Genomic DNA, 13,507 nt, shown 5'->3' on the forward strand with positions numbered 1-13,507 from the left:
CTACAAGATTTCTATACACAGGGACCGGGTAATCTGAAGTTGTTAAGTCTGAAGTGTCGATTCCGTCAAGGTCAACTCATGGGAGTCGGTCAGCTGCTGCTGCGGGTATTCGAATTACATAACCCTGTAACGCATTTGAAACTCGACTGTATCTGCTTGCACGCCTATCATATGACCTTATGTGTGCCTCTCTCTCTCCCCCTATTGCAGGTATCACGGACGAGCCACAACGAGCACCGGGCAGGAAAGAGTAACCCTCTTATTCACCCCCACTGATTGACCTTGACCGGACTTTGTATCCCCGTCTTCCGGTTTCGGTTTCGGTTCAATACACGTGCGTTGTTGCCATACTCCGGTCTTCTTCCATGTTCCACCCGACCTGTGCGCATGTGTGCTGTGTATACCGTGTGGATTCATTAATACCAGTCCGTACATCTGCACATTTCAGAACCGACGTTTGCCGTCGCTACATCCTCTCGAACGTCGAATACCGCTGACTTCCTGACGTCCCACGCTACAACCCCTCATGAAAATGGCCTCATGACTCAAGGCGCAGTAGAAATCGATGAGTTGCTTAAAGGAAGTGTATATACCGACTGCGTTCTAATATCTCTGATTAGTGTGTCTTAATCAAAAAGAGATTGATCGCATGTTGCCGGTAGAGAAAAAGGACGGCCACAGTCATCCGCCTGAACATCCAATTTCCACGTTGAACTTACTGATAAATGTGCTGCTAATGTTAAATCATTTGTTGCTGAACTTGATTGTTTCACATGAAAAAACATACCGACTTTTGAAAAGCAGCGCTGTTGGCAACAGCGGCGTCCGAGTCACATCACGTGATGTGATGATGGAAGGTACCTTCCATGTATATAAAATATGGTACTAAACTAGACACGGCGAAGTGCCTATTTATCCGGAGGGTCACGTCTACTGAGATGCACGCACTAGTTTTTGAGTGCAAATTTTACATTTATAAGTGCGTTCGAAGGATAGATCAAATAAACGAAGGCTTCAAGTCTTTTATACTGTGTGGTGCATGGTTTCTGCCTGTTCAACAAGCCTTGGGTCAACACACAGTCAAAATTGTTATCATCAATAAGTTGATGTCAAACTCGGGTGAAAAACGAGTAACTATAGCCAAGAAAAAGTTTTCGGCCAACGAGTTTGTATGTGGGACTTTGCAATGACGAATGAGAATAAGAGAATTCCAACTAGATTAATACGCTTTCAGGAGCGCAGGGGTAATCGCACACGTCAAGGTGGTTAGTTAAGCACAGATTTCATGGTGGTTTCCCAAGTTTCAGATGTGACTCCTTTCTACATAGAATTGCCACACAAGGCAGATGCCTCAACTGCCGCACACAATCCATCAACGCCCGTCCTAAAACCTAGAAAACTGAGCATAAGCGCTGGAGGTGAAAATGGTATTAATGCCATAGTCATGCATTCCAGCTGTCAGTAGACACTTAGGTTGAACCACAAAAGCCTTAACCAGATAACAACTTGCAGCTGAAATGTTCAGAATCTAAATGCGGTCTTCCTTTGGATGAACATAATTTCGAGAAGGCATTTGAAGTACTCAGCACATGAAGACTTGGCATGAATTAGTCATATGAACTTTACAAAGCAGTGGGCTCCCTCGCGTCTTCATAAAACTGTCAGAATTCTTATTCCCCGCTCAAGAAACCATCTAGTCTGTCCAGAGACGGATAGGAAAACTCCCCATCTGACGGAATCCGAGGCTGAGCACCAAATATCCCCGTTAGAGCTGAATCGAACAGAAGGAGGTAGTGGTTCGCGTACCTCCACCAACCATTTTCTCTTTAGCTGCACTTCAGAGAGTTGTGTATCTAGCCAGTTCTTCTTTCACACATTTTTGCTCAAAGCTCACTCAACAGAACTACTTGAGGCACTTGGCAAACAAACGATCGATATAGGGCTGTTTGGGTTCAACTTATTGAAAGGTGGTGTGTGGTCAGAATGTGTGTAAGTTACCATATGCATTGAAGTTTGCTGTTTTGAATGCGATCTGGCATGGTTTTCCGCTCTGTCGACTGTCAATGCGAATCTGAGGATAATTTTGTAGTGTAAATGCTTCCGAATGCGACCACTACTCAAGAGGCTCCCTTTGAAGGACGCGCGAATCATAGTGTTAGAAAAGACCATGATTATAAAAAAACTGCGGTAATGCAGGCATGCTAATGCTAAGTGTGATCAGTGCAAAGCCGTTGAACTACAATTGAAAACTTCCCAAGAGGTGGCAGAATATCAGCTTAAAGTCCACAATGGGCAACCCAACCAACGAGCTGTTGCGAAGAAATTAGTGTTGAATCTCATGATAATTCCCCGATTCATTTGCTCATCCGCAATAGCCATTTACTTTGTCGAAAGGCTGCCCTTTCAACACTGGTGTACGTGTGCATGTACGTGTGTGTGCATATGTGTACGTGTATGAATGGGAGCAGTTGACCTACTTACCCATGCCTCTTCGTGCCCCTTCTTTTGAGCCTGCCCTGATCTCTCCTGTCGTGATTTCGATGTCATTGCAACGCCAATCAAAATCGTAAGACTGGTCTTGGAACGTATGACGCAACCCACAATACCGGGCCGACAATGCACTCGCATTTTTCTGGTTTGCAGACCTTGACCTTGGCGCTGCACTGTGCCAATCAGTGACAGACTTGTGCACCCGCTGACGCCACGAACGTAGACAATTGAACTTTATTGCATCAATCGTTCAATTTGTGTAAGTAGAACCGTAGACTTTCGAACCGAATTCTTTCTTTTGATATTTGGAGTCGTGGAACCCGGGCTTGAATTACAGTTCCGTCGAGGGAATCTTAACAGCCACTAAGTGAGAATATCTGAAAATAGCCACCCAGTGCAAGGTCAATTTCAAGTTCAACAGAGCACGAGCAAGTGAAAACATTCCATAATATCGAACAGCGGGAAGGAATCTTAACAGCCACTAAGTGAGAATATCCGAAAATAGCCACCCAGTGCAAGAACAATTTCAAGTTCAACAGAGCACGCGCAAGTGAAAGCATTCCATAATATGGAACAGATCCCGTACAGGTCCACCTAGATGTTACAATACCATGCTAAGTTGACAAAGGTCTGTGAATTCACATTTCCCACATCGCAAAAAGTATTCTTCAGACGCATTAATACGCGTCAAATTTGCGCTTGATAGCTGGTCGATGGAACCATTAAAATGTAAAGCGTGCTATGGCAGATTCAAAGAATCGCATTTGGTTCAAGAACATAATTCACGCAAGTGGATAATGCTCTAAATCTGTCACACCATGTTTACCCGTCACCCAACGGACAAGACAGCTGTATGATGAAGGTGAACCAATCAAGTAGTTTTAATTTTACAAGCATATGGGCTCTGTTAGCGTAACTAACAACGAACAACTAACAAGTAAGTGATAAACTCGATGAACTACGAGTAAAATGTTTTCAGTGGGATCCCCAGTTTACAAAGACTAGTAAATGCACCTATTGTGGCCGCCATATGCCCTTCGACAACGAGTGGTCAAAGAGGAACAAGTTACCTATACAATTTTATTAACACTCCCTCTGACTCACCGGGAAACTGACAAATGCAGTACATCTACAGTCTGATGAAAAGTACGCACAAAACAGCGAACGTGAAGTAATTGTTCGAAGCGTTAAGTTTGGTAAGTGGTGGCAGGTTACCAAAATGTTGCAGTATGTATTGTTGCAAACGTGAATGTTCGCGTCCGGGTGCGCACAGTTCCAGCACTACTAAAAGCTTTCGGTCTTTTGCAGTGGTTCCGCACTATCAAACGCAAACCTCGTATTTCGGTCTTAGAATGAGTCTATCTTCGAGGGTGAACATCCCGCTTAAAGAACGTACCCTACAGTTTGCGGTCGGTCTGTCCTAGAGACTTTTTACAGGTTGCTTTCTTCAATATTTCCATGATTATTTCCAAGGCAGTCTAATAGATCGAACAATCCGGTTATATTCTTGAATTATGTTTCTCCAACCTGTCTTGAATGTGGGGGTAAGTCTACATTGTCTATCCTACTGCAAGCTCTAAGATCACTGCAAAGAAAAAAGCGTAAGTTAAATGAATCACGGTAAAGTGGGTGAGACTGTTCTCCACAGTTCAGCCTGTCTTTCATCGTCGGGACAGCGAATGTGTTGTAATAGTGAGTTTTCTGTAACCTGATCATGATTATTTGATCTCCTGAGTACGGAAGATGCATTCCCACAAGTTGCTGACAACTCTTCGACAACCCACGACCAGTTTCGCCCTTCTTAGGGGCCCTCAGGTAGGCACAGTCCCCGAATTTCCGTCAACCTCATGTTTTACTTGAACCCAAATTGAAGACGTTTTAATAGACGGGCCACGAGGAAATTTATGTGGCGCCATTAGAGGAGGGTGGCAGTCTCGGAGTGAAGCCCAAAGGACTTGAGGGATGCCCCGTGTGCCTGAATGCCAAACAAGCTATTGTTGCTGGTGCTTAAAAATGCCATATTAGGCCTCTTTGAGCTATCTCGTCATTCATGTTCGTGCACGTTTACGTGGAACTGTTTATTGTTAGTGCTATTTCACCTTCTGATATTACTTCGAGTAAAAAGACAATAGCACCTACAATATATATACTCTTACTTTGAAGGAGTAGTAGCTGAAAATATTTAGCTTTTGAAAATCCCGCCTAAGATGCTTTATTAATTCGTCTAGTTGCACATAGTTTCACAACATAGTTTGCTTTCAGTGTATTGGATAGTCTTTCACAATTTTATCGAAAAAATTTCAGCTCATTTAGTTCTTTAACGTTTTAGTATGGACTGGAGGTTTTATTCGAATTTTATGCAAGAAGCAATACCAAGTAACCACCATCTGTTATCATAAAGGGTAGACAATAATCATAACGATACTGAAAATTCAATTTGGTTTAGTGTTTCTTCAGAATGTGTATTGAACGCTTTGGAATGTTCTCTGCCTTGATTGCGTCATTCAGGTGATAGCGGACATGGTCTGCTGGCTGTCAGACTTCAGCAAAAGTGTAGGTGTGGGACCGTGTGGTGTGAGGAGAACGGGAACGGAATTTTGTGTGGGACCTAGTGGAATATGTTGAAATGTGGCGTTTGGCGGGAAAACCAGACCTGAATTCAAGTAGAATGCAGTCAAGGGAACTGGTGATGCAGAAGTAAAGTGTTTGGCACATGAATGAGGTATCAGATGAGTCTCGCAGGCGTGAGTGACATTCTGGTTTTCACCGGGAAGTATTTTTATTGGGGTTCGTTTCAAGTATGACCGGTGAACTGGTCTTGGCCATTGAATAACCGGTGGAGGCTGGGGAGAAACAAGCACAATTTGTTCTGATTCCATATCCCCTTCCATATGGTGTGCTGAAGAGTGTGATGTGTTGACGGGAATTGCGCAAGTTTGCCGTTGACGCTGCTGCATGGGAATGGGAGGGTGGTACCTGGCAGATCCACACCGGGGAAAGTAACGTCCCTGAAAAATCCATCCACATATATCTACCATTCCAATACATCCCATCATTACTATTCCAACAAGCAAGGCGGTTATAGTAAGTCGGCGTGCTTGTTCCAAGGTATTCCAATCCGCATCTATTGCTCGACTGACCAAGGCCGTCCACAGCAGATTTCGAATACTGATACTGTTATAATGTTGATAGAATTTGAAACTATTTGTACCTGGGAACAGAGGGAAGCACAGATTCGCGATTGGATAATGTGGCGATAAGAGCGACATAGAGTTTTAGGTTGGTGTGAGATATTGCTGGACAAAATATGGAAAACTTGGGGTAAAAGTCAGTTTTTAGGTGACTTTGGCAACAATCTGTTTGAATTAACTTTCTGGCTGTATTCGATGACATTTTGATAGCCTGATACTCGATCTTCATGAAGTTTATATACCAACAACAACCATGTTTGTTATTTAATTGCAACTACAATACATTCCAGTTCGGTTTGTATCTTCACAAGAAACACTCAAACCTCACTATATGAAATTTACATTTACCGAGGCCTGCCAACGTTAGACTACAAGACACTAATGTAAGCTAGTGAATTACACCCTGATCAACTCCTGCCAGGTCTTGGTTACTAACAAATCCTTCTTCAAAATCAGTCACTATTCGAGACAAACACGTTTAGCTAAACTCATATGCAAGTTGGGAAGAATGAGTACATTATTTGAGTCAAAAGAACCGTCCACCAGAAGGTGACAGGAATGGACGGAATTTTATACACTCTACAGGATATGCTTGAACATTATTTCTACGCTACTTATGAGTAGTATAATAATCATCACACCATAGCTTCATCCCCTCGTATCATAATCCTCCCATAATTTCCCTTGCATATCCAGTTAAGTATTCAATGAAATAATCAGCTTAAAAGATCGGGGATGGTATACTGGGTCTTGGTTACCTCTGCTGTGGTCGAGGACACAGGACTGTAGATAGGAATTACACAGTCTCAGAGACATGCATACCGATGATCCAAATGGAGTGGACAGGTATAGAGGCGAAATTGCACAGAGGCCGTCTTACTAAAGTTGCGGTAACTCAGGTACAGAATCGTAATAACGCACCAATAATTTCCTAAAAGCGAATCATAGTGGCGACTGCTCTTTTTTAGGTGTAGTCCCTTTTGGACGTTACGGTGCGGGAACCGGCCTCCTTTGCTGCTTACCAATCACCCTGACAGTTCACAGCAAGCTTGCCATCGCAGTTCAGCCAAACAGAATACACCATCTGTGTTGAACTGTGGACGGCTGTCTATTGGATGCACGGGAACTGAGCCTGTCAGACGACGCGATAGGAAGAAGACAAGGAACAGGAAAAACAGAACAAACATACAGAGCTTCTGCGTAAATAGGGTTAAATGGTCAAATATGGTCATTCACTTGTTCGTTCCCTTCAGCCAATGGCAACTTTCCTGCCTTGAATAACTTTATACCCACTCCGCTGGTCGTATGCTGCTAAGCCGTGTTCGGTAAGCTCCACCAACGCACCTGCTATGAACGTATGGTACCGATGGTGACCTTGGGGACGCGTACTTGCCTGCGAATGTACTTTTCGAGTCTGGAAGCTTCCCGACAGTTTTCTGATCTGGTGGTACCTAATCTGTTCGTCTCTATAGACACGTTTGTTCACTGTGCTAAGAGATGCAGTCAGTTCACAGTTAAGTGGGTACCCAAGCAACTAGCATTTCGACACTGTCATTGAAATACGTCTGACTATGCTGCACGTGGTTCGTGACGTAAGACTTGGTTCAACTTACGAAGTGCTAATTCAAACTTCCCAAAACCAGCGAACTCTACTGTCAATGCGGTACTCGCCTCCTAGTGCATCTAATTCCACCCTGGGAGAAATCATTTTAGATGACAAAGATTTTCTCGTATGAGATACTTCAACAACAAAAACGCCTCAGAACTTGAGAAGGATTGTCGTAACACCGCCAACTGAGAATCCGGAGCGCTTTCGTTAGTGAAGAAGTATTCGTCAATCGCAATTGATTTGGAGACTACCATACAGAGATAAAACCGCCAGCAAAAATCAGAGAACTGGGGAGAAGATCAGCTGGGTTTGGAATACGAAACGACATGTCTTTCGGAGAGGTTCGCCACTGCATTATGTTGACCGCCTGTGGATTCGGTTAGGATAAAATTAAGAGTAGGGAACAGCCGGTTATGATTTCGGCCTGGTGGTTGATTGAAACTCTTAGTTGGGCGCGGAGCTACCCTTTTTTCCCAAGCGGTAACAGAGAGATTTCATTCATTTTATACGGTGGTCTCTATATCCCAGGGTGTATTCAGCTGTCGTGACATAGATCAAGTGAAAGGTTAGCCGGATTAAGTCATCCTGTCAGCAAATGAAAGGTGCACTCGTCCGCTGGAACCTATTTTGTGCGCCATCAAGTGGGAGAGTACAAGGGCACTTCAAAAACATAATCCATTTCATCATTTTTCAAAGTACAGGCTGTACTACAAACTTTTGAATGGCTCAGAGCCGGTCCGACTTTCTTCCCTTTTGAAAGCTCACTCTCCTGAGCAGCAGGTGAAAGATTTGAAACTGACACATTCCGCCCTTACAAACCCAATGGGTACTGATAAAATAAAAATAATTCTACAGTGAACTACACAAAACAGAATGTAATATTATCTAAAGTGGAGAAATGCAAAATGTGATACAATATTTTGACACTGATCGTCTAACTGCGGGAATTTGGCAATTCTGGCCAGATCATCTATCTCTTCGGTTTTCTTCCTGTTATCCTGCAAGCCTCCCCCAAAGCAACCTACTGTTGTGCGTGACAGCAAAGCTATAGTTTTGGTTTCGCAATTGTGATGAATTTATTGATGGTGGCCATGTTAGGGATAAGTCATGCAAATAGGAGAACATCGGAATAGGTCAGGTAGAAGTAACACACTAATTAAGAGGCTGCTGAAAGTTTTTCGGAAGCCCACGACTGGATTACATTCCACTGCACTCTACATCTGTATGGAATGCTCACATCTGTCATGGTCACGGGTTCGTGTAGAATGAGTGATCCAAATCTACCGGTTAGAATCAGTAGTAGGAATCGGCACGCAAATGAAATTTTGTCAAATTTGCATCAGCATCATCATGGAAAGTATGACGTCAGTGTTTAGCACTGATACTTCGCTGCCAAAATTACTTGGGCTTCACATTTAGTGCGCTGATTTTTAAGTAGCTCAAAATAGTTGTGAATAACGTCCACAAAGGATATTGTTCCCCTAGTAAGTTATTTGAATCTGAATGTCAAACAATGATGGGGTAAGGGAACTATTTCGAACAATTTCTTCAACCACAGCACGCATCATTAATTACAAATAAACAAGCCTACAACGCAGTGGTAGAAATCGAAAATAATAACGTATTTCATCATGTGGCTTCGTGTATACCGTCGTGTGCCTCTGATAAATAGCTGGAGTAGCTGCGATGCAACAATCTGTGGCCTAACCGTATGACTGCCTTGACACAGCTTCTCAAAATTCCCCTTTCTCCAACTTTAGTCGACGAATTCTTACGCGATTGTGATTGAATGCGTGGAGTCAGTTCCGATACGGAGAATGTTGGAAAGGATACATTTTGTGCAACATTAATCTGGTGGGCAACTGCTTGAGTTTGTGCGGGGCCGAACACAGGTTACTCTGAATAGAAGATAATTGAAAAGCTCGAAAAAACCCTCCGTGAGAGGGAGGATATACTGTGTGTATTCTTGCACCCTGTCGCCAAACATTTTTGTAGATTCATCAGGTTCTAAAAATGGGTATTTCACGAATATGACCACGAAATTCACGTACCATGCATGACGTGAAGGCCGCTTATTTATGGATCTGTTGCGACCCTGTCAGTCTTACGGATTTTTTTCTTTCATAATCATTTGGCGCCACGCCAAAAAAGTGCTCAGTCTGCAGTCAAATATTGAGTTGTTAACGTTGTGCAGACCTGTTCTGCTACAGCGAACTACACAAAACAGAACGTAATATTATTTACAGTGCAGAAATGCAAAATGTGATATAGTATTTTGACATTGATCGTTTAACTGCGGGAATTTGGCAATTCTTGGGTCGGAGAGATTTGTTACACCAGGGACATTCGTTGAACACACAGACAGAAATGCCCAGTGTAATCGGCGTGAGATATCACTGGACAGAATACTGGTTGTGGAGGCGGTTCATGCCTTTGCTCTAGTCTACGACTGTACTGGATTCTATGGAGTTTCAATGTGTTACTGATGAAGCGTACGCAAGTTCTACTGACGCTAGTCTCTTGTTCCAAGATCTGTGCGTCGTTATTGGAACAGATTTCTCTACGGAAGAGTTACTACGGAAGTCCTTCGAAACATTGACAACCCCCTGGTTGCACGGAATCAAGCACTATTCGGTCATGTTGTGCAAGCTCGCGAAAGTCAGCTGAAATCGGCTGAACAACGGCCTCGACGCGGACTACCGTCATCTTCCTCGTTTGAACTTAGGGAATGGTTTTGTCCATACGATACATCACAAAGTAAACTTGTGTTAGCCGGACAAACAAACACGCACTTGGTGCTGATCAGTGACTATCATCTCATGGCGCTTATTCAACTTGTCAGACGTAGAGCCCTAGAAGTATCCAAGGATAGAGTAACTGCCACAACAAGAGGCCTATTATATCTCCAGTTCCCCAGGTTTTAAAACCAAAGTCTTTTTTAATAAAAAGTAATTCTAGTGATAGAAAACAGACATCATGATGAAAGTTTGCACGAATGCGTTGATTTTGCCGTGGTTAATAAAATACTTGTGTAAACATCCCTGGAGACTTAGAAAGCATCTTTTTTCACCAGATCACCAATTGCGTAATCTGCTGTTATCCAATTATTGTAGCCGTATTTCATCTGTGATTTTATTTCCTATTTAAGACCTCATCAGAATTTTTTGAAACATCAGTTGTTACAGAAACTAATTTTCTGTCAGTGATGGTGAGCCATGTTATCCTGGAAATACCAATCTTGGGGGGAGAGTTGTCTCTCCTAATGTAAGTGATATAATGTAAGTGTAAGTGGTCTCGAGGTTTCCTCATCTTCTTGGACCCACATCTTCTGGAGATGGAGTTAGATTGTTGATCAGGAAATACGAACATAGTATTTTCTGAAATACAAAATTACAAAAAAACCCTCGGACTGGTTTACAAGAGCGGACTCACCGAGAATTGCTTTAAAGGAGTTTTCTAGGCGAACTGGTACAACGGGTAAGAAGTGACATATCTGCTGCCGGAGTAACATTTCAGAATTGAGTTTGGCTGGTAGAGCAGTTTGCTTGATCGGTTGTTTCCATAATTCGGCGTTAGACGAATTGGAAGTATTCAACCTTCGGATCGCATCCACCATGACGTCAGTTTCCGCTTTCAGCTGTTTCTCAAAGAAGCCCTAATGAAAGAGGGAATATTGTTACGCATCTTTCGGTTTGGGACACAACCTAGACGTACGAATGTGTTACTTAAAAATGACAGGTGATTTCACTATCGAGATGAAATAATGTCATTAGGATATTCTACCACACAATTCAGTTGAAAACAGAGCGATATGTTCTGTTTTGCACTAACTGCCAGCCATCGGGTGCATCTATGCTTATGTTTGTCCCATGGCAAGTTCTTCACTGTGGACATTACAAAACAAACCGTGGAGATGTGAAAATTGACGAGAGTATGAGAGATACCGATGACTGCACAGAAGACAAGGCAACACCTAAGTGCTGCAAAAATTTAAACATTTCCACATGCTACGGGAACCGTTAAAGTGAAACCGAGCCGGCTAAAAATTTGCTACTGGTGGGCAAGCGTACATTATTCTGTTTTTGCACAGGGGTCTGGAAACAATTCAGGTTTATTCAAACATGTTTAAACTGCACCCGTCAGTAAAGCACAAGTTACATGTTCACAATGACACCTAATCACTGATAAAACTTTGGATTTATTTTGCTGATGTGGCTTCTCGTCTAGGGTAAAATACCAGACCCCGTTGTGCCCAACTTCAATGGATGCTCCTTCTAAGCAAGTAAATAGAAAGTTTTGCACACGGCAACTGACTTCTGGTACCAGTAGCCCCGTTTTTATGGCAATTATAGTCTTCTTCTTGCGCGTTGATGATGTTCATATGGTATATAAAATTGCCCGCTGTAAGTGGTTGGTACCAATGAAAGACCCTCTCGTAATGCAGATGTTTGCAGTTGAACAGAACACTAGTAGCTCAGGCCGTCACTTTGTTCGCTGAGCTGAGCATATGGGTTGCCACGTCGCTTGCGTTTCCATTCAAAGCACTGATGATTTTGCCTCGACTGGTAGTGAAATGCTTACAAACTGTACAGCCCAGAGAACAAAACAGAAACCAATACAGACGCTTTACGGCTTACGCGACCCGCTCATTGCCTGAAGGGACGTTCGAATACAGCCGAGAAAACCACTTTAGTGACCCGAAGATGCGGTTGCCTTCCTTCACCTTTTGGAAATATATTTTGAAACAGTTATAGCATTCGCTAATCCCAGATCTAGTTTACTAATTGCAAACATGTAAAGGTCTGTTTTTCTCTGTTTCCTGTCTATCACTATATTCGTCTTCCTCTGATTCGCGCATATATTCACGCTGGTCGGTACAGGATTGGGTTTTCAAACAAACAGGGATAGCAAGTACACTATTATTTTCTCCCCTGGTTTTAGCTCTATTGGACGAGGTCGATAGAATACAAAGGGCTCCGAATTCCTTATACTCAATCTAATGCTATAGACGCGAATGCTTTCGCTCGGACGCCGCAAGTTTGCTTTGGAAATTGGCAGTAAAACGCAGCCGTCAGCGGAACGCCGTATCTCGAATCATACAACATTTGTTTGGTTACAAAGGTCATTTGAGAAACGGCACCTCCTGAATTATCAAAAGACTTCTTGTACATTTATTCACAAGCTGAATACTTCCGGCATAACTGGTCAGTCTTGTTTCATTTCATGTCAACATGATACAGATGAAATCTACAGATGAAATCTTACGAAATTGACTATGACTGTTTTCCCCAGAGTAAGACAGAGTTGAGAAGATTGAAAGAGTAGTTTTGACAGCCCAATTTTAAACAAGTGGTTCACATTGTGTATGAGTTTAACGAATGGATACAGAAACTCTGCGATAGATGGCTTTTCTGATGTTCATTATGGACACATTCGAAATCTCAGTGCGATAATTCGGAAGACAAAGAGACGTGCCTTCATTTTGTGAAGAGCATGGCAACCGACGAGATTTAATCATACACATTTAGTGCACTTGAGATATTGAGTGTAAGATGACAGCTGGGAGAAAAATAGGGCTGAGAAAATGTGACAGCGCAGCAAGGTTAGACTAAAATTCCATTTAAAGGCATTGAAATCCAGGTGACCAGAGCAGATTTCAGAATTCTTGCGACAGGGGAAATCGACCCAACACCCACCTTAAAGAATCCAGACGTTTCGTGCACAGCAGTCCTTAAATAGACAGGTTTCGAAAATTTCTGAGATGTGCATTGGATTTCCAACAATAATAAAACAACTGTGCCAATTCTCCCAGATTCTCAGCATAGGATGTTTGCATCTACAGAATGAAATATCAGTTAAATATTACCAAATGTCCTCACACAACCATCAGTTTTGTACTTCCTTATTTTGTGCACAATGGTTTCATCACGATTATGTATGGTCCACTTTTGCAGCCACGCTGATTCCGCCTTCAAATCCCTCTATAGTGCTTTGAAACCCCCTTTGCAAAAGACCAAATTCACCATGGTTTAAAGCAAATCTGACGGAGTGAAAGCCAGATTATCTAAGTCAGAAAACAGTAAAAACTCGCTCTTCTTCTATGATAGCCTTCAACATCGCCACAGTATCTAAATCGACATGATGTTCTTGTGCGAATCCAACAGGAGAGGGCGAAAACATGGTCGAAGACAGGGTTGGGAATGGGAGGATGAAAACA

The 13,507-nt window shown here is 42.7% G+C and overlaps 1 protein-coding gene across 1 annotated transcript in view; it reads right to left on the reverse strand.

The window, feature by feature from the left end:
- Positions 1 to 4,831: 4,831 nt before the first annotated feature.
- T265_13654 (hypothetical protein) overlaps positions 4,832 to 13,507 on the reverse strand; it is a gene marked incomplete at both ends in the record, with an annotated part of 29,888 nt that continues 21,212 nt past the window's right edge. The window contains 2 exons of the mRNA XM_009169911.1: positions 4,832 to 5,701; positions 10,723 to 10,945. Of these exons, the coding sequence (XP_009168175.1) occupies positions 4,995 to 5,701; positions 10,723 to 10,945 (930 nt within the window). The remainder of the gene's footprint in view (positions 5,702 to 10,722; positions 10,946 to 13,507) is intronic.

This window comes from Opisthorchis viverrini, assembly GCF_000715545.1.
Source record: "Opisthorchis viverrini unplaced genomic scaffold opera_v5_88, whole genome shotgun sequence".
Taxonomy (NCBI): Eukaryota; Metazoa; Platyhelminthes; class Trematoda; order Opisthorchiida; family Opisthorchiidae; genus Opisthorchis; species Opisthorchis viverrini.